At 35.8% G+C, this 21,616-nt stretch overlaps 1 protein-coding gene across 2 annotated transcripts; it reads right to left on the reverse strand.

The window, feature by feature from the left end:
* Positions 1-1,018: 1,018 nt before the first annotated feature.
* Positions 1,019-21,476, reverse strand: LOC117322904 (rho GTPase-activating protein 11A-like). 2 transcript variants are annotated; one of them, XM_033877850.1, is made up of 11 exons: positions 21,248-21,476; positions 20,386-20,468; positions 20,059-20,155; positions 18,303-18,520; positions 16,656-16,806; positions 15,656-15,857; positions 14,221-14,482; positions 13,656-13,747; positions 12,447-12,597; positions 9,780-9,876; positions 1,019-7,792 (listed from the first exon to the last, which is right to left on the reverse strand). In XM_033877850.1, the coding sequence occupies exons 1-11, from the start codon at positions 21,371-21,373 to the stop codon at positions 5,564-5,566; spliced, it is 3,708 nt and encodes a 1,235-aa protein (XP_033733741.1). In that variant the 5' UTR covers positions 21,374-21,476; the 3' UTR covers positions 1,019-5,563. The 2 variants fall into 2 exon arrangements, with proteins under 2 accessions (XP_033733741.1, XP_033733740.1); XM_033877849.1 differs by having other exon boundaries at positions 1,019-7,795.
* Positions 21,477-21,616: the final 140 nt, after the last annotated feature.

Here is a 21,616-nt window from a genome sequence, read left to right on the forward strand (position 1 = left end):
AAACAAAATGGCTGACTGGTGGCCATCTTGAATTTTGAGAATTGGTGTTTGTTATTGTTATTTCTTGAAAAGTAGTGGAGGGATATTCCTCAAAATTCATGTATAGGTTCCCCTTGGTTCCTAGTGCCAATTCAATTCTGAGTTTGGGTCTTTTTGTGTTCAATTTAGTGCTGCACATCTCTCATGGCCAACAATTCACATGCTTCTGATCCACTAAAGTCACCTACCCTGTAAACAGCATGTTCTGAGGGCACAAAGTTCTGTTGATTGGATCAATTTAAACTTTCATAAAGACAAGAGATCCCAGAGGGATCTTGGCGCCCACCATTGAATGATCTTTATAGGTTCCATGTTAGATTGATCTTCTCTCTATTTTTCCCTTCCTCTTACTAATCTGTGTAAATTGAGAAACATCCCTCCAGTACTTTCAAACAAGAGGAAAATACATAAGAAATTTGAGATTTAGCGATAATGGCTGTCTGTCGACCATGTTGTTTTCAGATTGGTCCCAAAATCAATACAACGGACCAAGGGGAACCTACATATGAAATTTGAGAAAGATCCCTTCAGTACCTTCTGTAAAAAAGCGATAACAAACTTTGATTGTCAAAATTCAAGATGGCTGCCTGTCGGCCATGTTGTTTTCCAATTGGTACCAAAATGCAATATGCATAACCACCAACCTAGGGGAACCTACATATTAAATTTCAGAAAGATCTTTTCAGTTCTTTCTGAGAAATAGCGATAACAATCTTCAATTGTCAAAATCCAAGATGGCTGCCTGTCGGCCATGTTATTTTCCGATCGGTCCCAAAATGCAATATGCACAACTACATACCAAGGGTAGCCTACATATGAAAATTGAGAAAGATCCCTTCCGTACTTTCTCAGAAATAGCGATAACAAGAATTGTTTATGGACGGACGGAGGGACAGACGGACTACGGATGCACAGCGATTTGAATAGCCCACCATCTGACGATGGTGGGCTAAAAAAAACATAGTACAAATTTTGGTTCTTTTTTTTTTGCATTTATTTTAATACATTATCATATGGCAGCTAAAGCAATGTATGATTCTTGACTAAAATACCATGATTACACACAAAATAATTCTATTACAGTGATTCACAGCCCAGCTGGAAAGCCAGATAAATACATAACTCAATAATTTATTGAGGTCTCATTTGGAGTACCACTGCTTCTAGAGATCTTCATAAAAAGGATTATCTCCCTTTTCAAATGCACCTTCTAATGCATTTCATACTGAAAGTAACATATCTAAATGATTTTCCTCCATTGAAATTTGTTAAGTCTAAAAAGATGCGATTAAATGCAATATCGGAAAAATGATTTTTTCTAATAGTTGGTACCACATAGTTGATAATAAACAGTGTTGTCCTATATGAACTAGGTGAAACATTCCACCTAATATAGACTAAAGAACAGTTTTCTGTAGTTTCTTGTTCACTTGTGAATCTTCTTATCAGTTGTGTAAGTATTACACATACCTATACGGAGGTTAAGTATGGATGAAGGATCGAAAAGTGAGAAATGAAAAATACATGTGATCCAATAAAAATGATATATTTGACGGTATAAGGTATTAAATGTTTTAACAGTAAAAATGGGCAGTACTGTACACACATCGCAGGTACATACACAATTGGTACATCGCAGCTAAATACCTGTACACAACATGTGTTTTCATACAAATTTTTAAACTTTTGCTGATAACAAAGGATACATATGAAGAACAAAGAATAATCTACAAGCTGACAAACATATAAGAAGTTTCAGGAAGTAACATAACTCAAAATATGTACTTGTTATAGATTAGATTTTAAAACTTCTATATTATTCTGTACTCTATTGCTACCGAACGTTTAATAGCCATTTGACACAATCGAAACCTCGGCCTGAGAACTAAAGTTTGTATGATAAATACTTTTCCAGATCTAGTAAAGATGTTGTGTAATATCAAGGATGACAGGAAGAGACATGTGAGGTAGAATGAGAGAGTACAGTAATCTGGTTCCATCCTATATCTCACACAGACGTAAAAATGATGAGACAGCATTTTTTGTAGGAGATCACAATTTCACTGATGGAATACAATGATGGAAATATCTCAGAATACGATGCAAAATTTATCTGAAAATCTTGATTATGAGAAGTTTATAAAGTGATTAAAAAATGTATGATGTACAGCCCATTACAATAAAACTATACTCTTAAGGCGTGTGGTCGTAGGCGAGTAACGACAAGAATTATAAAGTAAGAGTAATTGATCACAAACTAACAATTTTCACATATATGGGGATCACTTGCAATTGTGGCGCAGCAAGCGGTCATCAAATAAAAGTTCACATCACCTACATAAGAATTCCATGCAATCATATTTCTCGATGTCCTGTTTTTTCAGTATAATGAGTTTTATGCAAACTCCAAAATTTCACTTGAATTTAAAAAAAAAAAAAACAGACATTATTGACTTGTGTAAATATTGATGCAATACAAAACAAGTATCAAGTTTCGTAAAATCAATAATTCTCAAAAACCACCTGTCTTTTTTCTGAAAAGCGAGAAGAAAATAATCTGATTTATTATCAATTTCATTCCTCTTTAAATGGGCTTAAAGCAAATTTGTACATCAATTGGAGAAGATTTTATATCAATTTCTCAAAATCAAAGAATTTTAAACCAAAACTACAGCAAAAAATTTGAACTCAAGTAATCTGCAGGTGTGTTCCGATGTCCATGCTACAATGCAACTATATTCTAGGTTTGGTTGAAATAATATTGATACTTTTTGAGAAACTGAGCTAAACACAAAACTTTAAAGTGAAATGTTGACACTGCTGCCGGCTGAAAAGCAACACTAGTCTTGCTGTCGCAGGCGAGACAAAAACTGTTCCACCATTGGTGGTAATCAGGAATACAATGTAGAAAAAAGAAACTTTTCTGGTTCAGGTAACCATGAGGATTAAAACCTATGTTTTAAACATTAGACAAAGAGAATACGGCTGACTGGTATGACCTTTAGCACCTTAATATGTACCATTAAACCCTACCACAACGTCAGTAAAGCAAATCACATATACCACTCTTCATAACACCAACATTCAAATAATTAATCCAAGCAGTTTCAACATGAAAGAAGAAAGAAACTTTCTATGGTCAAAATGAAAAACTTAACAAGAATGGCAAGATGACTAGACATTTCCTTCACTTGAAAGTCACCCCTTTTATGTTTATCAAAAATCCTTCTCAGAAGGAATATGAGAACCGTGTGTCATCAATACTCATTCTATTATATCACAAGAATATGACGTCCACACAAACATTCTTGATGGTGATGTATTCTACACCAGCAAATTCTGGGAGGAAAATTGTTATTGTTTTTATCATTAATACATGAACATTGGAAAAAGTATCACAAATCCTATTCATATCTTCTTCAGTCTATTTCATTGATTGGTCAGGCACTTTAGTGTGTACTGTTCAAACAAAATTTTGATATTATGCTCGAAATTCAATGCAAATTTACAACAGTACTATGATTAGCTATATGGATACTACACTAGAACATTCTTCAGAATTCTGTCTGCGTAATTATGTATGGTACAATTTATATCATATATGTTCAATATGTATATATAATTTATTTATTTGCAAATTAGCAAAACAGTTTTAAAACCTTTTTCTACAAATGATTTATCAATGGTGCCATTTCCCCAAAAATATATAATTCCACTTATTCTTGTACATCAACCGGTCACCAAGTCGTTAAATGTATTGCATTAATGCACAGGTACTTGTATCTGGTACTTAACACCCAGAATTATGATGCAATAGATATCCTCAACATGACCACATGGTATACATTGTATATCAAAGAAATTGGATTCTAACTGTCAGTGTTAATTATCAGATACAAGTGCCTGTGATTTCACAATAATAATATACATGAATGTAATATACTAAGTGAAACTGGCGTTTTGCTATTTGTTGAAGAATGCAAACAGTTTTTGTACAGAAGCCCTTTTAATTTGAGTTGTAGGGTGATGAAAACGACAGGTAAAACGCGAGATATATCTGCGAATGAAGGGAGAAAACCCAATCTAAGAGACATGCAATAAGAGATTTGATGAATAACATACAATTCCTTAAAGTAAGTTGTTACATTCTGTTCTTGTTGTTAAATTGAAATTTCAGATCCATTCTAGTCGTGCGTGTCTCATATAGGAAATGGTACAAACGTAAAATATATCTTTATAAATTGTACATAAAACAAATAATGTTGATTTATAAGACACATGTGGGTATGACGGAATATAAATGATATATAGATATTTACATTTTTACAGTAAATAGGAATGAGGATAGGTTAAGAGGAGAAAAAGTGGGAATTAAAATAAAACGATCCTTGTTTTAACATGAATCGTATCTTCAACCCTGTTCGTACGCTACATTTGTATGAATTTGCCAAATGAGAACTAAGCCTTGTAAATAGTATGTTCATCGATAATATCAAACCAAAAGTAATAATCAAAGATGAACAATGTCAAACACTAGCTATAGCTTGAATAATGATTTTCTTCCAGTCCACCCTCGAGTTTTACTCTGTACTTTACATATTCACAGGGCCTCGATATAAAACCTACAAGCCCCAAGCCTCTGGAACTGTTCAGCCCTATATATTTCCACAGGGCTCCTGATATAAAACCTACAAGCCCCAAGCCTCTGGAACTGTTCAACCCTATATATTTCCACAGGGCTCGCGATATAAAACCAACTAGCCCTCAGCCTCTGGAACTGTTCAGCCCTATACATTTTCACTGGGCCTCGATATAAAACCTATATATTAGCTACTACCCCGCACCTTAGCTGTGAGCCTCTAGAACTGTTCAGCCCTACATATTTCCACAGGGCCCCAATATAAAACCTTCTAGCCCTCAGCCTATAGAACTGTTCAGTTGTATACATTTCAAATCATGACAAAACAATCTACCTTACCACTTAGTACCTAAACAGAAATAAACCATAAAGGAAAAAACTGAAATACATACATAAAGAAACAATCATAAAATGTTGAAATTAAATGCGAAAGACATACACTGAAACAACAGTCTATATCAACATTCCCAGCTAAAAAGCACAAATGTTTCATCATGATTTTTGTATCATAACAAAACTAACTTATATTCTTATCGTAAACACACTCCCATAAAATAGCGATTCAAAGAGACCAACAATTAAAAATTCAATATTAAGAGACACACAACATAGAGTTTCCTTGACTGGGGATAAGAGCATTGAACCAATGAAATTCCAGTACAAAATTATGAATTGTACATGCAGTAGAAATTATACATAACCACATAAGTTTAAAGTCTTTGGAGTTATGTATGTATCTACTCCATAACCACCTTCGAAAATCAGAACTTGTATTAAATCAATAAAATCATTATATCAGCTCCCACAGCACCAAAGCAATTATTATTATGCACAACTGGAAGCGCCAAACAGATCCACTCTGTCTGTACTACAGATGAGATATCCTTAGACACTGTCCATATCGCCCTGTAGGTGGTGAGGGATTGATGTAAGGCGCACCCTGTTCTGTCGGCCTGGAGATGTGTGTCTGCGCGGTGTATTACGACAGGGAGACCCTGGGGAGCCGAGACGTTTTACAGGTTTAACAGGAGAACGTGGTGACTTTGACATGTTCCTGTTGATGTGTCGCGGTGTATGTCCCCCAGATGTTCTCAGGAAAACCCGCTGACTAAGGTTACCTGGTAAAATTGGCAGTTTGATACCGGGCACTTTTGATAACGTAGCATTTGTTGGTGTTGCGTCGAGATCAAATGAATTAGACAGTTCAGTTTTTTCACCGAGAGGTGTACAAATGTCATCTTTTGAATCCCTTGAAGTACCCTGAGATTTTGGTGTGTGATCACTTTCATTATCAGAGCTGGAGTTTTCCTTATTCTTCACCGCTGTGTCATCTGATATGTCCATAGACTCTTCAGTAATATCAGGAACATTTTTCACAGAGCTTTTGATGTGGGGCCTGTCCTGATCCTTTGTGTAGTAGATACTAGGCTTACGGGACAGCTGACTGGAAACACCCGAGGCTGGCCTCTGCTGCTGGGTTGACGACTCGGTGGGCTTCAAAAGATGTGTCGAAATTGGTAGTCGGGCTTGACCTTTACCTAACTTGGGGTTGACGTGCACAATGTCCTTTACCATGGCAACTTCTTTCTCATTTTTGGTAAAGATCGTTGGTATCCTAACAGGGGAGCATCCCCTTTTGCGAGAAACAGAATTTGCAAATCTGTACGGCGATGCATGACGATCGACAACATCGGTCTCCAGACTTTTGACACATGTTTTCACTTTTCCTGTCATGTTTGTTTGCAGCTCCATGATGCTCTCATGTTTTGGGATGGCTGCTTCAGCATGTTTGATAATGTTCTGTGGTGGGCCCATTACCTGAATATCCTCTTTTGACGTATCCTTTTGTTTGTTTCCTAAGTACCCTGCCCTCAACAATAGATTGTGCGTCTCTGACGAAATCTGTAGATTTGGGGTGTGGTTTTGATTTTTCTTTGACACAGAACTTACATGGAGGCTATGGGACCTGCTAACACTAGCCGTCATTGTTTTCATATCTAATGTAGAGACAAACCGTTTTAACTTTTTATCTGTGGTTTTGATATCGTCTTTACTTACTAAAGCTGAATTAACCGCAGGTTCTGAACAATTCATCTTGTTCTCACCGTTCTTGTTATTTTCTACCACAATGTTTGTTCTATTTTTAAAATTATCTGTATTTTCTAAAACACCCATTTCCTCTAACATAGATCCCTTCCCACTGTCAGTAGATATAGATCTTGGAAAATTTTTCTTTTCATTTTTTGGTGACAATGGGGAGGAATCTGTTTGACCACTAAGTAAACTGTCCATACTCTCACGGGAGTTTATTTTTGAACCCTTCGTATGACTGTCCTCGGCAGATGAATTGTCACTTCCTGGAGATTTCGAATCAGACACAGGAATTTTATCAATATTATCATTACCTGTACCTTCACTGGAGATTGAAGTACAGGACTTTTGCTCAGATATCAATTCTGAAATGTCCATCGAGTTTTCCTCCTTGTCTGGATCTGACTGACTTCCTCCTGAGCTGTCTCCAAGCTGAATCATGTTAACATAGCCTGATGTATCGGGTATGTACAGTGGAACTGGTTCGCCTATCTCTGACTTATCAAGGCCAAAACTACGCCTCAACTTCATGACATTGTCTTTTTCGCCCTGAAGTAAACCAGCCTTTAGCGAATTAGGCCGACCACGCCTCAGTGTACCACGTCGCTGAAGTTGGTGAGCTGACTTAGAGGAAATGGAACTTTGTTCGTCTAAGGATACATGTTGGGACATATCATTGACAGCAGAGTCTGACAGACAGGATCGTGGCAGCAAGTCAGAATTATCCACACAGGAAATATTAGCACTCATTGATGATATATCACCATCTTCATCGATAAAACCCTCGTTAAGGGAGTTGGTGTCCTCCTCAGTCATAGAAAGGACAGACTGCTCGGGTAGAGTTGGAGAGAGGACCGATTGATCCACTATGGCCCTGATAGGTGACTGCCCATGTGTAGTGTCTGAAGGTTTGGTGTTGTTTGTATGGCTTGTGGTGTCTTGTTTGCTTGGCTTTTTTCCAGGAGGAATGGCTAGTCTTTGACCGACCTGTCTGCCTTGTGTAGATCTGGGACGCTCAGGTAGCTGCTGAAAAACACAAACACATTATTACAAACGTTACTTACTGGAGTACACAGCTTTACAGGAGCTGACTGCCTGTAAGGCTGTAATTAAATCAGAATTGTATACTTCTATAATAAGTTCGGAAGTTTTTTGATTTTCAAGTAACAGTACAGCAACTTCAGTAGGAGCTGACTGTTAGGCTGTTGTAAATTCCGCCATTCACATCTGCTTGGCACTGCAGGACCACATGACATGTGTGCACAGTGGTCAAGCTTGGCAGTAACCTATATATCGCAGTGGTCAAGCTGGGCAGTAACCTGTATATCGCAGAGGTCAAGCTAGGCAGTGAGCTTGCAGTGACCTGTATATCGCACAAAGTCTGCCAAACCAACCATTGGTAAAATCATAGTTTAATTTCAAGGGGAACATCCATGGTTATATGCAGTCTATGCAAACAAGAGGCCCATGGGCCTGAACGGTCATCTAACTTTAAAGACCCCCAGTACCATTGTAGTATGCATGTACATGTTCAGTACCAAGTATTCAAGTACTGTTTGCCATAGTCACCATCTTGAATGATCATAGACATTCAATTATTGGATTGCTTTCTATACTATTATATGTATGCTTAATATTATGAAGGAAAATTACTCCATACAACTATTGAGCTATGAAACTTCTTCGCTGTTTTTTCCATCTTTTTTTCATGTCACTTTCTTTAAACGTTTTATATGGTCCTGCAGTACCAAACATAAATAAGACTTACCTTAAGTGGAAATTTGATAGGAATTTTATCTTCAAATCTGTTGGTACAAAGGGATCACTTGCCCACACTTTTTACTTATGTGTTATTTCATTACAAGTAGTTGTATATCTGTGATTCTACCACAATACCCTGTGCTATTCCACTCTCAAGCCATTGTATAAATGTGCCGACTGTGGGACATATATATGTTATATTCCATGAGTGGAATATTATGACCTTCCGGTCTCTTGAATGGTCAAGAATTCAAACTCTTACCCGAGCTGCAATTGTAATTGACGTCATCAATAATCGAATGACGTCACATCACCAGGTCCCAACCGGCACCTGTACACCTTATTTGTATACGTGAAATAAGACTTGGCCACGTTTCCCTTTGATTCAAGCTAATATTATTGTGGTAGAAACAGGTCACACGACTCGTGATTTTTGGATATTGAATTTATTTCACACTCATAATTTATTTTTGAAAAGTTATAAAAGACACTTGCTAAAGCTTGTGTCTTTTGTAACTTTTAAAAAATAACTTACCCGTGTGAAATAAATTCCATATCAAATAACCACTCGTTGTGCAACCTCTATTTATCTTTACTTGTTATCCCTGTTTGAAGTATTCACTCAAACTTTGAAGTATGAATACATGTGAAGCTGCACATACATCTAATGAGATTCTTTTGTACCAACAGATGCTCAGTAGCAAGTATGGTAGTGCGGTTGTCCATATAAATAAACTGGAGAACTGCTGAATGTCCGGAGTTATAATCAACAGAATATACATCACTATGTACAGCATACTAAATACATATACACGACTTGATGAATGGCTAGATTTAAAACATTAATTTCTGATTTGATAATAATGTCAGCATTCATATACAAAATCAAATCTAAGAGCATGCTACTATATATTTATAGAAAGCTAGTTTGACATGCATTTTTATACTGGTATCTAAATTGCTTCATGACAGATTCTTTAAAACTGTATATATAACATATATTAATATATTGATATATATAATATATATATTAAAGTGGAAAAATAGTTACATGCCTTAATGCAAATCATAATGACTGATGGCGAAGCTTCTTGTACTGTCTGGCAGGTAAATGCATCATACATTTAAAAACAAGCATCAAAATAATAATATAGTACATACAATTATATTATACATATACGCTTGGATTATTACGTAAATATATATATATGTTAAAGTAGTGTGTACAAACCAAAAGAGTGTTAAGTACCTTGTCCCCTTTTCCTCCGGAGAGCCTGCGGAACAGACCCTTACACTTGCCCTTTTTGTTGGCAGCAGATATGGATATATTGGAACCCGAGGGGAGTCTGAAAACGGAGCATCAAACAAAAACAATGGTCATACAAGTCTCTGATTATACAAGTGATTAGTTGAAAGCCTTGAAATGAGGAATGAGTATGGCATATTTTACTGAAATTGACGTCTTTACAAGAAAACCACCTGTGCATGCTGTATGGATTCTAAATAGAAAACTAATACCACATCTCTTCTATAGATGTAAAAAAAAACATCCTTTACCATAATCTGATAATCAAGTGAGTGTCAGTTGGAAGTGACAATTTCAGATGATCTGGTTAGCAAAGGAACACATTATCGGTGTAACCGTGTCACTAGTGACGAACAAGATTCCCAAAATTTGAACTTATTTCAGAAGATTGTGCTAGTAAGTAGTAGTAAAACTTAGCCAGGTACAGTAAAGTGTCGTCTTTTGTTGTATTACATTAATTACAAACAAGACAATTCCGTAAATTACAGATCCCCACTAGATGTGGAATTATATGCAAAGAATACACAGATAATGAATTTGTGTTGCAACTAATCCTACACACCAATTTTTTTGACAGACCCACTGAACTTGAATTGTGATTGGTGGTTTTAATGTAAATGAGTTCAGGATTATTAATAATCTTAGTAAGCAATATAATCAGAAGTTCAATCCAAGTGATAAGAAGAGCAGCAGATCGGGCCCGAACTCTTTCTTTGATGTAGGTCAAAGGTCAAAATGAAGGTCAGATTGACTGTACGTTTGGTACATGACACACTGCCTTACCTAGGTGAACCCATGACCCAAGTATAAAGTTCCAGTGACAAGTAGTATAGGAGATAAATCCAGGACAATTTTTTTCTTTGATGAAGGTCAAAGGTCAAAATATAGGTCAGAGTGACCTACTTTTGCTACATGACACATCACCTCATCTAGGTGAAACCATGACCCAAGTATGAATTCCAGTGAGATAGAGTCCGGACAAGATAATACAAGAAAGGAAGGACGGACACAACAGAAAACTATCGACCCTCCGATCACCAGTGAAGGACTAATAATATATCCTCTTTAATCTGAACAAGATGTGACATTAAATCACATGTTGTATACATGTGTCAGATGTTTTTATAGATGATTCTAATGTCATAACTTTTTTTTTTCATCTCCTCTTGAAAAAGTGTGAGGTAATTAAAATCTTACACCTGTGTGTGTGTTTATTCGGGTCTTATGAAATTCCAATCCATTTTATCCTTACAGCATACATTAGTAGGTCCATTATCATGCATCCGAGTCCCTCCTGATTACATTGGTTAGTTCTGTATTCTATGGCCGCCTTCACCTCAGTACTTTAATAATCCCAACATTCATCCACAGTAATGTATTTATTTACTGTTCAAATCCTTTCCTTTATGTGGTAATTTTACAGATTTGTTTATTTGTTTACTTACAAATTTGCTTTTTGAATACCATGACTAAACTACAATGCCTTTAAGAGCTGATCCAGAAAAGTTCACGTGTTGGAGTTGGACAGGAGCCAAAGTTTTTATTTATGCCTAGTAAAAAAGTATCGACTGCTCCCACATAGAGTTCATTCTAGGCTAGCCCCAAGAAAAAAAATTCCAAGTTTGATCAACATGACTAAATACTGTATCCTTTTGACAATTGGCTTTCAACTTTAATATTTCTAATTAGCAGTATTACACCTAAATTCTAAATGAGTTTTTTAAACCAATGAAATTGAAATCAAAAGAAAGAAAATAGGAGAGTTTAACAAGCAAAGACCAATTAGCCAGCATGCTAATTCTAAAGATTTCACAAGGAAACAATAGTAGATTATATATCAGCGGTCATTTTGTAGGCAAGACTGGCTCATGCAATATATTTCAGTAGTTCCTTCCCGACTGAATGACTGGTCCTGATTTCCATATAAATCATTGAGTGCCATTATACATATCAATGCAATCTTAATGCTGGCTTCTTTGGTATTTAAATGATTAATATATTGAATATCAAACATAACAAAAGTTATTGCTAACTGGCCTGGTGTTCCAAAAAAGAACATGAACTTAGATATACATCCCCATCCCTTCACTGAAAATGTCTGTAAGACATAAATGCCCCTGCTGCCACTTGACACCCTGAAACCTCAGAAGTTCCTGCATGAGATTAGCTAGTTACATTGCATTGGGGTGGGATGGGACGGGACGGACACGGGTAACACTATATGCCCCCCATTTCAAGGTTGGGGACATAAAAATAAAACTGTCCAGGAGTTCATGAGACATATTGTTATTTGTGGGGCCTTTGACCTTTAACCTTAATTAATGACCAATGAGATTTCATTAGGTGTAGAACTGTTGATATAATGTGATTGTGTGAATATAAACTAAATCTGTCCAGGGGTTTATGTCTTGTCATTGTATAAAATCTTTTCACACTCAAAGTGATTACTATATACCCCTATTTAACAAATGGAGGTAAATGAAAAGTCGTGTGAACCAACACCGTTTTCTTCCCTGCATGACCTACACCACAGATCCCATTCCCGATACATGCCATCACCAGGTATACACACGCCATTCCCAGCTATATACTTGTAGATGCTGTACATACTTTTTGCCTTTGCGCGTGTTGTTGGGGCTGAAGAGATTGAGGCGTTTCCTCGTGTTCTTGCCCGCCTGACAGGGTGTAGCACTGAAGGCCAGCTGTTCCTTACTGCTGAACGCGATGTTGGGTGTGTTGAGAGTACCTGTTCTCCTCATCTCTACAACATCAAACACATAGCTATCAAACATTCACAGCCCATACAATAATTCAACATCGTCCCTTATTGGTCAGATAATGAATAACTGCTTATTGAAATATCAAATCAGAAATTTTCATCTGCAAAAAATGTTGAGTGAAACAAACTGTCATATCCTCAACAAATTTGACAGTCACACAAGCAAATAAATTAATGAATTCAGATGCTATGGCCGAATTTCTGGAATCAAAATGTATTTTTAAATCATCTTTAAAACTCCAAGAGCTCCTCTTGAAATTAATAGTTTTTTGGGACCCTTAGGGTTTCTCTTTTAATCATTAATTGAAGATACTTTATTTTTAGCAACTGCATTTGATAAGTGCCAATGAACCCATCACAAGTTCCTTGATAATTATCAAATAAGACATATCCAATGTCAACACAAGGTCAGTTTTATTGTGTTGTTAATGTCACATTTCATCTTTAACATTTACCTAAGAACATAGGTAAACAGGATTATAAAGGACTCCATCACATGTGATTACAGTGAACATCTTGTAACAATCATCATCTCATGAATGTTCACAATATACACATGTTAGAGGAGAATCCTTTAAACAATACTTACATAAGGGAATCCCCCCCATTAAAAATAATGAAAAAGTACAAGTTTCCAAGGAAATGGTTCAATGTAAACGTTATTGCTTTATATTGTAAACTTATTTATTTGCGATATACAAATTTCATTTTGAACACACATAAACATTTAACTTGATAAAATTACATTAAATTAAACTGAAATCAGCATTTATGTTTGCATTGAAGCTGTTGACTAGGACTTGCATGTCATGAAATTCTTCTTAAAATTAATGATAAAGAATTTTCCATACCACACAGAACATGATAACAGACATTTACATTGGAAAACCTACAAATCATGATTTTTGGTGTTACATATATTATATACAGCATACAAACTGAATATACATTACAATAGCTGTCTGACCTCAGTATAATTAATGTAGTTCTAAAACGGATTGAAAGGAAATGATACATGTTGAGGCAGTTTTTAAACGCACCACTGATGTCCATTCTCTTGACCCCCGAGGCTGGTGTAAATGGAGTGTTGGCCAGTGTAGCCTGGTTTGGCAGGTTCTGCAGGATAGCCTTCCTGTAATGTAAAACAACACTTTTAGTCAAATCTTAGATCCTTTATACTGCTCTATAATACCCTGGCATGTTAATGACAATATTTGAATTTAAATGGTCAAGAGCCAGGGGTACCTTTCAGAACCAAAATTTCCCTTAATATGAACACCTAGAAAATATAGAGTAAACAGAGTCAGCAAATAGAAGTTGGAAAACAGGAAAATAATGTGTAATTATAACATTGAAAATAACATGCATGAACTCTGACCTTGTATTTACTTCTGTTCTAGTCTGTGTGTTTTCTTAACCCTTTCACCCCTGCTGACCATATTGGACTTCAATTGATGAATGAATGGCAGAGTCCACTAAAGTTTCTTAGGGTTGAAAGGGTTAAAAGCAGATCTAGTACATCACTCCCATTTATCATGTGACTGGTAATCACAATACTATGAACAGCATAAGTTTTATTGAAAATTGTAATGAGGATTAAAGTACTTTTTGTGAGCTGAGAACGGCAGCATTTCTCCTGAGGCTTTGCGCTTCCTCATGACGACAGGCGTGGCCATACACTCGGCGTCTGTGGGTAGACAGGGTGCGGCCTGCACCACAGAACTCTGGTTGTGGGCCATGCTGGCGTGACTTAGGTTGCTGTATGCACTGGTTTGGCTCATATTACTGGCCTGACTCATATTGCCTGCCTTTCCGTCCGTACTCTTCCTCCACTTGGTGATACTCTGTGCAATGGTACTCACAAGACCTGGTTAATATATATCAATGTGTGTATGAACAACTGTTACACAATAAAACCACACAAAGTACACATCATCATTTTAAATGTTATGATTATTATTCACACAGCCCTTTATCTTACACCACCAGTCAATTATTTCAGTCAGATTGCTTTAGCCAAAACAGTTACATTTACCGATAAACACACATATGTATATATATATATTATATATAATGAAAACAATACTATATCCTAAACAAGCACACTTAGTTTTTACTTCTGATGATTCTCTGCCTTTCACGATCAGTTTATCAAAAGAACTTGGATACTAAGTAAGCTTGGTAAGTCAGAAGGAGTCCTTTGAATGATTTGAGAAATTTCACCCATGTGACCTTGAATATCGTTCAAGGTTACTTCTTTGTGAAAACTTTTTTGGGCATCATCCAAGAAATCTACCAGCCAAACATCTTGATGTGTGAATATTTAATCAAATTCAATGATAATAATATCAGCCATATATCATAACTCTGGGACTATTGGTTAATGAGAAGAAGTTGTTTAAAGGTTTCAACAATTCAATTTGACACCTTTCTTCATGTCTTTCTTCAATAAAGGTATGGTTCCTCAATTTCTCTTAATAATGTTTATACAGTTTGTAAACTTTCATTATGAACGTTGTTTGTGTAAACATGAGCACTGCTCATACTGTAGCTTTTTTAAGTCCAAACAGTTTCAATTGGTTTTTGTCCAAATTCAACCAGTGCTCTTGCGACCTTTGAACTGATATTACTTCAAAAGCAATCACCATACAACGTTGATAAAACTTAATTGGTGCTGAGGAGAAAATACATTTTATCTTGGGCTAAGACGACAGAAATCGGTATATGAACATGGGAATATGCCAACATGTGATATAAGGTTGATGGCCAAATTTAGGAACACAAAAATAAAACCTCCAGATTTTGACGAAAAGATGCCAAAATTCTCTGACACCTAATGATAATCTCAATTTAAGGTCACAATTTATAGGAAAGTTGTTGGACAACAGACTGACAGACGACGCACCATGGCATAAGCCCATCACCAGCCCTTCGGACTTGGTGAGTTAAAAGGGACTCCACACTTATTTTTCTAAAGGTCCATTCAACTGTATATAGAGGGACCCCATCATAGAGATGAAATATAGGAGAATAGAAATACCCTGAAATGATCCTGAACGTTTCCTTTTCTTTTCCTTCTTCCGACAGTCCCGTGATTCCTCAAGCGTTTCTTCTGTGACATCAAGTTCATCATCTGTGCCAAAAACCTCGGTCATCAACAATGCTCTCTCGTGGAGGCTGTCCGAGATCATACCCACGCTCTCCGCATTCCGAATCAACAACTCCACAACTGATGTCTGCACCTGTACAAACACAATGTAATCTGTAAACCTATACAAGAAGTCCAAGTGTCTGAACAGTCATATGACTTTCATTAAAGTGTGCAATTGTGTTTAAAATATTGAAAGGGTCAAAGATCAGAGAGTGAAAAAATGAAATTTGAAAAGTTCATACAAATTCAATATTGGAGTATCAATAATCCCAGAGTGATCTTGTTGTTCACCATTGAATGATCTTTAACAGATCTATTAAACATTGATATTTTCTCTACTTTCCCCTTTCCTCTTGTAATCATTTGATAACATGGGGAGCCTACATATGAAGTCTAAAAAAGATCTAAGAAGTAGAGCTGTATATAAGTAACAAGTTTCAACAGTCAAAATCCAAGATGGCTTTCTGTCGGCCAACTCCCCCTCAATCAGACTGAAAATTAAATGAGAACTTCTAGGTCCCAAGAAGAACCTACATTTGAAGTTTGAGAATTATCTCTCCAGTACTTCTCAAGAAATAGTGATAACAGTCAACAACAAAGTGATTCCTTCACAGACGACACAATAATCTTACCATACTTTCTTATTTATTACTTTCCATCGCCACCTATTACTGAATAAATGAACTGACTATAACCAAGTAAGAACTTGACCTGCATATTATCATTATACAACAAAACCAAATTACAGTTCTGTTAGAAAATAAGTAGAAAGGAAATTACGAAGGAATGATGACCATGACATCATATCCTATGTTCTTGGCTAAACAAATGTGGGGCATAAAAACCTTACAAGTGTATGAATGTTATACATAAAATTTACAAGTCTAACCTGTAGTAGCTTCTCCTCTGACGAGTTCATTTTCTCACTTTTGTTGTTTATGTGCATCATATTGGGTGCTAGGACGACAGCCAGGTTTGTGGGGTCCATCTTGTTCTTGTCAGAATGGCTGGCAATGTCGGACAGAAGCTTCATCATGAACCTAAAATCAATGTTAAGATACAAATCAATATTCATAGATGGTAAGATACAAATCAATATTCATAGAAATAGAGTATACACAAACTCATAAAAATAATATATGTTTCAAAGTGAATTTTAATGACTGTATTGGGCTTGAAAACATAAACATGAAATGAATACCTACATTACTGAACTAAATCGCAAAAAGGAATATACTGATGGAATTAGAATCCGTCCCAGAGCTCACCCAAATTAACAAAAAAAGTTTGATGCAAAAATTCTGTCATAATCTTAAAGAATTACAAAATATTTCAACATAATCATGCCATAACGCTACTCCTAGACCTTTATTGGTGTATCCACTGGCATTTGCAGTTTTATATTGAATAAAGAAAGTAAAATTTTTCGTTACAATTCTTATCATTCAATATAAACTACAAATGCATGTGGAAAGAGATCCCAGAGAGATCTTGGCACCAATCATTGATGATATTTGTTGATTCTATGTAAGACGGGTCTTTTTCTGAATAATTCTATAGCAAGAAAAACCTTTAAATGAAAAATCTTTCTGAGAAATAGTGATAACAAACTTCAACAGTTAAAATCCAACATGGCTGCCTGTCAAGCAAAATTCAATTTGGTACACAACTTTTGCGTGAGTATTTGTGAAGCTGACCGGTACCCTTCATATTTTGCCGTTAGTGCACATTAGACCCAAGTATGTCTTGTCCAGGCTCAGTAAACTGGGAAAATTGGGCAAGACTTGTGTCACTAATTGATAGAACACTGCTGTGTCAAGTAAAAGAACTGAAGAACTGATACCTACCTGCAGCGGCTGAACTATGTTATTTTCATCAATCACATTTTAATTAATCATGGAAATAAGTAAGCTTTATCACATTTTTATACCGACAATAATTTATTGCAAAATTCAATATGCACAACTTAGGACTACTATTATTTACTACACTTGACACTATGATACATATATATGAGGATCGTGGGTTGGTAATTTGTTTAAGTCCCTATAAAAAAGCAGCAACAAAATTCAACCTGTAAAAATTAAAAAAGCCGTTTGTTGGCCATTTGTGTCTAGTTTAAAAATGCAATATGCACAAATGTCGAATTTCACAAATTCTCAAAATATGTAAATTTTACCCCAAAGATCACACTTTCTGAAATATGAGATGACTATACATCTGATATTTCATAGAATTCGTTTAAATTTGGCTATAAACTAGTTTTTAAATCGATTGAACAAAGATTGATATTATTTTCTCAAAATCTCCTTTTAACCTAAAAACACAGCAAAAAATCAAAATTGATGAAAGTTTGAAACCGTAGGCTGTGTTTAGAATGTGTTTAGAAACAGAGCTAAATACTCAATTTTATAGTCCAAATCCCATGTCTCTTTTCTACTTGATTACAGGCAAAACAACAATGGGTCTAGATCTGGTATCATTGGCTAAGTTGTATGCAACCCCAAACAGTGTTAATATTGATGGGAACTCGGACCTTAGTGTACAGAGGTGTTCTCCAGGAAGTAGCAGACAAAGCAGGAGAACGGCCTGGTGAGAAGCTTCTGTGTCTCCGAGCTGGAAACATTTGATGAACGTGTCATGATAGGTACTGGTGAAGAGAGGTTCAGGCAGCATACGGAAAAACTGCTTGATTAAGCTTGTCACGTCGAACACATTGGCTTCTGATAGACCTTTTCCTTGTTCAATCTGATGCTGAAAAATAACATATTGGAAATTGGTTAAATGTCTTTTTAGCAATGGTTATTCCTAAATCGGTTATTTGAAACAAGACTTCTTTTCCACTACTGTATACACAAATCAATATTTCTTTACTTTTATCATCTCATACATTTGAAAATTGTGCCATCCAATCCATTGTGATCAAAATCAAAACATACATGTATACATTTAAAAACCAAATACTTAGAAAAATATGTAATTTTACTTAAAAGTAAGAATTATATCCAGTAGAATACAACATCATTTTCAGCAGGTTGAGTATTTTTGTTATTAAGTGAAACATCATACATTGCAACTTCCTAAAACCAGAATTTTGTGTCCAGTATGGTTAAAATATACCCAAAATGACTTCTGTAAACCAGCCTTATCTGGGCGAACACGACAGGTGCCAGACTAACCGACAAGGAAATCAACATCTGTGGTAATTGTTACCAGTGTTCGAAAGTAAAGGTGCACGGCATGTGGTCCGATGGTCCGAGGCTATAGAAAACCTGGTCGGTCCATGTAAAGTTTCAAAGTGTTGGCCCCAATGGCCATTGGCTATGAAAAGTTTGAGCCCTGACATACATTACAATTCATGAAAACAACATTCCATTATTTTCTGACAAATGATCATATGAAATCAGAGCTTATAATAGAGTTTATTTTACCCATAACAGCGTGTTATTACTGGATGATGCAAGCATTTGCGTGACAGTTATGCTACTTTCAACAATGTTTTAAAAAATTGGTCTATGGAAAAATGACTTGGGCTATGGGATTTCAATTTTCTGTAGACATATTGTCTAAGGAATTTTCATATATAATTTCATACACTGTGTTACTATTAGCTTTGTCTTGGGGCATATGTGTGAAGAAGGTAAATTGGTACACAACATCTACAACAAGAGGGACATTATGATTTAATTGTGTACTAATTATGATAAAACCAAATCACCACGCATCATCGAAGTGCTACGGTCTGTTAACCATAAGAAAACAAGGACAGCTAGAAAGCTGGAGTTTTGCATCTAATTTGCATCAGGCCCCGAACAGTTTTCTATTGCAGTGGATTAATTTACTAAATAAGGGCGGTAGGAACTGCTTTTTGTTTAAACCTATTGTTCTTATATTCACTTGTAAAACTGTTTTAGCTTGCAGTGAAATAAAGACCCTGTATTGTGCCCCAGAAACATAGTGGATCATTTTTCCAAACCAAACTCTCTGTAAACTGGCCAAATATTCATGCACTGTGCATAATCGGTTTAGAGAAGTTTCACTGTGTTTGGTATAAACAGCAATTCTACTCTAGATTCTAACAAAAGAACATTAATCTTACAGTTTTTTCAAAAACAAGAAAATTATATGCAATTTTGCAATGGACAAGCTGCTACACATTTTGTGGGACTCACTGATTTTGTCTGGAACTCACACTGAGCCCAGGGATCACTCGTTCAAAAATGAAAATCCTACAAAAAATACATGAATATATCCTCCTCACTGTATCTTGAATGGTTCTGTAATCACACTACCTGTAATTCCTTCTGTCGACTGACAGCACCAGACTTCCGGAACAAGCCTTCCTGCTCGATATTTTTTCTGATAAGAACTGCGGCATCCACCAGAAACCTTAAACGATATGTAATTGTAATCAATGGTATCTCTTTACTTACAAGTAAATAATTTATGTATGCATCAATATCATCAGTTACAAAATGAATATTATCATTATAGCTTGGGGTTTATTTTTAGCACTATACTAGATAATATTTAGCTATTACATTGTGGTACTAATGTATTAATACTGTAGCAACTCACAGCTACTTATATTATACCACAACAAATCTCCAGTAAATTACCTTGGTATATAGCCACAGTCTTCTTCATGGACACACGACACATGTGATAAGTAGTTTCCAAATATTTTGTCATCTTGTTTGTCCTGAAAATATGAGAATATTATAATTAGTAAGTGTACTCAGTATAGAATTGGATCAGTTATAATTCTGGGGAGATCATGGACTGCTAAAATTGATGCTTTCATTTTAATTTCACTTCACACTACTAGTACTCATCCTGCATGAATGACTATTTTTGTGTGATAAACAAATTGCTCTCTTCACCAGCTCCCATATATTTGATAGCTATTCCGATATCTCTTCCAAATTTTTTTTCCGAAGCAAAAGTTTCTTTGAAGCAAGATATTTTATTTGAATATAAAACAAAATAAATCTGATTTAAACACAGACCATTATCATAATCATGACGATATACATTATAAAGTTGATTTATAATGCTATACCACATTAACCGGTGTCTCGTGTACCTCATCCAAATATAGGCATAACATGCAGCTAAGGTTTACAAGTACAACTGGGTGACAGTTTATACACTTATTAAGTAATTGGTAACAGCTTCATGGCATTTTTTTACCACCAAGAAGTATATATGATTGCCGATATAACCGCATATAATAATATTGCGTAGTCAACCTTAGGCCCTAATTACAGAGGCACATGTGCCCTAATCAAATATAAACAAAGGCACATCATGTCCGGTCGGTGTACATTCCGGGACCATCGACATCAACTCGAGTTGGGATTCGATTATTTCAATCAGCAGAAAAGTATGCAATCCTATATTAAATGAAATAGCACAACACGTTGCAAATGCATAATTTCGTAACATAGCGATCAAACTAATTTCAAACCTGCAACTGACCTGTGTTTTGGTGTTGAATTTTTTTGACTTCTTCCCTTTAGGTACTTTGATGCCCAATTCCCTTAGATCTTGTCTTACAAGGGCACGAAGATTGTCCGTGTTATCTATATATGTCAAATGCTTCATTTTAAAATCGCTGAAACAAATGGAATAAAATTCATCGAATGTACGCCTGTATTTTCCATCTTAGCTTCCATCCATCATGCTGATTGCCTCCATATTCAACTTTAAATCTCGCACCTTATCGATTCTGATTGGTTGGTGGTTTGACGTCACGACGAGAGTCCTATATACGAAAATAACAGCGATCATACCCGAGGATATTCCGAATCAGTCTGGATATCAAGGGAAGTAACCCAGATAGACTAT

Source organism: Pecten maximus, chromosome 3 (genome assembly GCF_902652985.1).
Source record: "Pecten maximus chromosome 3, xPecMax1.1, whole genome shotgun sequence".
In the NCBI taxonomy this organism is placed as follows: Eukaryota; Metazoa; Mollusca; class Bivalvia; order Pectinida; family Pectinidae; genus Pecten; species Pecten maximus.

Coding starts and splice junctions, on each gene's coding strand:
- LOC117322904 (XM_033877849.1), bottom strand. CDS start 21,373: ATGAAGCATTTGACATATATAGATAACACGGACAATCTTCGTGCCCTT. Junction 12,598..13,655: donor CAAGAGAATGGACATCAGTG/GTGCGTTTAAAA, acceptor TTGATGTTGTAG/AGATGAGGAGAACAGGTACT. Junction 9,877..12,446: donor AACACGCGCAAAGGCAAAAA/GTATGTACAGCA, acceptor CTCCGTTTTCAG/ACTCCCCTCGGGTTCCAATA.